Below are 2,421 nucleotides of genomic sequence, written 5' to 3'. Positions count from 1 at the left end.
ATTATTGATGCCAAAATAAACATGGGCCAACAGTGTGGGGACGTGGTCAGGAAGGCCAACCACACCTTGTCATGTATCCACAGATGCATCTCAAGCAGGTCCAAGGAGGTGATCCTCCCCCTCTATGCAACACTGGTCAGGCTGCAGTTGGAGTACTGCGTCCAGTTCTGGACGCTGAACTTCAGGAGGGATATGGACAACATGGAGAGGGTCCAGAGGAGGGCCACTCGCATGATCAGGGGGCAGCAGGGCAAGCCCTACGAGGAGAGGCTACGGTACCTGAACCTGTTCAGCCTCCACAAGAGAAGGCTGAGGGGAGATCTAGTGGCCTGTTACAAACTAGTCAGGGGGGACCAGCAGGCATTGGGGGAGTCCCTGTTCCCCCGAGCACTCCCAGGAGTGACTAGAAGTAACAGTCACAAGCTGGCAGATGGCAGATTCAGACTAGACATCCGGAGGAGCTACTTCACAGTCAGGGCGGCTAGGATCTGGAACCAACTTCCAAGAGAAGTGGTGCTGGCTCCTACCCTGGGGGTCTTTAAGAGGAGGTTAGACGAACACCTTGCTGGGGTCGTTTGACCCCAGTACTTTTCCCTGCCATGGCAGGGGGTCAGACTTGATGATCTGCTCAGTTCCCTCCCAACCCCACCAACTATGAAACTATGCTTGGCTCCATCTCCACCACAAAGCCTAAAGCTGCAGGGACTGTGGGGCTAACACTTTAAAAATCCGTTTCTGATTTGTGGGTACCCTGCTTGAGATGCTGAGGGCTTAGTCTTCCAGATATGCTAAGCAGCTGCTAAACTAACCTGCTGGTCCCGCTCATTTCAGTTGGAGAGATGGGTGCACAATGCATCTGAAAACCAGGTTGAGTATACTTCAGGTCGGGCACCCAGAAGACCTGGCCCGTTTGCTTTGCAGGTTTTCCAGAAAGGGTGACACTGCCTTACAGGTGAGGGTGGGGGCCTCACAGCTCCCCGTGCAGAGAGACATCAGCCAGATGCCAGGATGTAGCTGCACATGGCGGCACTGCCTGCTAGGATGCCCTGCCCAACATGCTGCACAAAGATGATGAAAGCCAACCAGGAGTTGTGAACATCTCTAAGGAGAGGAAGAGCCAACTCAAGAAGCAGGAACTACATGTCCCCTTGGAAAGAGAGAGACCAGGAAGCTTCAACTGGACAGTTACATGCTCAAAGAACAGGAGGGAGCAGGGAAAGCAGGAAAGGGCCAGTGGGTGTCAGGGTTCAGGTTTCCAATGGGATGCAGTTGGGTGTGTATGTAGGGAAGGTGTGTGTAGGGCAGGGATAGAGGGGAGGAGTTCATTTGTAAGTGCAAACATTCCTCATTTTCCTCCCAAGAAAGCCAATCTTGCTGGTGAAAATATCACATCTGCACCCTTTGGAAACGAGTTTACATTTGGACTTTGACCAGGACTGCAGCACACCCTGCAGACTCCCCAAGAAATCTCTCCCTGCACTCCCAGCTTTGTCCCAGAACAAAATGTCTGTGCCCATAGCAGCAAGAGCCCTGGCCCTGGCCCTGGCTATGGCAGCAGTGTGCACCAGGCAGGGAGGAGCCAGGCAATTTTACTCACGCCCACTTCCACATGGTCCGATCCCCGGTCATCCTGCTTGTGGAGCAGCTCAAAATAGTAGCGTCGGGAGGACATGAGGCTGTGCAAGAGGGAGACAGAGAAGCGTGTTAGCACACAGAGGCTTTATTCCCCCAACAGTGGCCTCCCTGTCTCTCCCTCCATGGAGCACCCACTGACATGCTGGCCCCAAGAGGGAACCCCAGCACAAAACCCATCAGAGACAGACAGCACGAGGGGCTGTCCTCCCATGCTCTCTAACAACCCCTTAGGAGAGGCACTGCCTAGAAGGCTTTTTGCCATTCAGTGTATCACTCCCTCTTGGACAGACAAGGTGGTGGTCTTGGCACTCACAGCTTGGCCACCCACAGCAGTCAGAGCTCCTCAGTGCTGGGGCTTCTCCTGCCTATGGTGGCATGAAGGACCTGATCCATTGACTCCACTGAGCCTTTCCATTGACCTCTGCAGAACAATGGGTTGAGCAGAGGAACTCAAAACATCTTTGTGACGCCTGTATTGATGGGAGCTACCTGGGAAATGGCACACAGACCTGGTGGAAGAGCCCTAGCCAGCCCCACACTGGCTGAAGCAGCAAAGAGAGGACAGAGAGGCTGTTGATCCCCTGACCCTGCAGCAGCAAAGGAAGTGGCTGGTGTCAAGGAAGGGATGCAGCTGAGCCAGCTGCACACAGTTCAATGGCTTGATCAGCATCCTAATAACCACACCTCCTGCATGGTCACTGCACCCTCCTACCCAGTTAATCCTGCCTGCATTTTGCTAGGCCAGAGCCCAGTTCCCCCTTGCTGGGAGGGAGCTGGTGCCAGCAG

The 2,421-nt window shown here is 54.3% G+C and overlaps 1 protein-coding gene across 1 annotated transcript in view; it reads right to left on the bottom strand.

Annotated features, from left to right (window-relative positions):
- Nucleotides 1-2,421, bottom strand: part of B4GALNT4 (beta-1,4-N-acetyl-galactosaminyltransferase 4) — a 52,915-nt gene that overhangs the window by 26,196 nt on the left and 24,298 nt on the right. The window contains exon 8 of the mRNA XM_006019207.2: nt 1,598-1,676. Coding sequence (XP_006019269.1) covers nt 1,598-1,676 — 79 coding nt within the window. The remainder of the gene's footprint in view (nt 1-1,597; nt 1,677-2,421) is intronic.

The sequence above is a fragment of the Alligator sinensis genome, unplaced genomic scaffold (genome assembly GCF_000455745.1).
Source record: "Alligator sinensis unplaced genomic scaffold, ASM45574v1 scaffold907_1, whole genome shotgun sequence".
Lineage (NCBI taxonomy): Eukaryota > Metazoa > Chordata > Crocodylia > Alligatoridae > Alligator > Alligator sinensis.
Note: the sequence above shows the minus strand (reverse complement) of the source record. Positions and strands in the feature narration are given on the sequence as shown.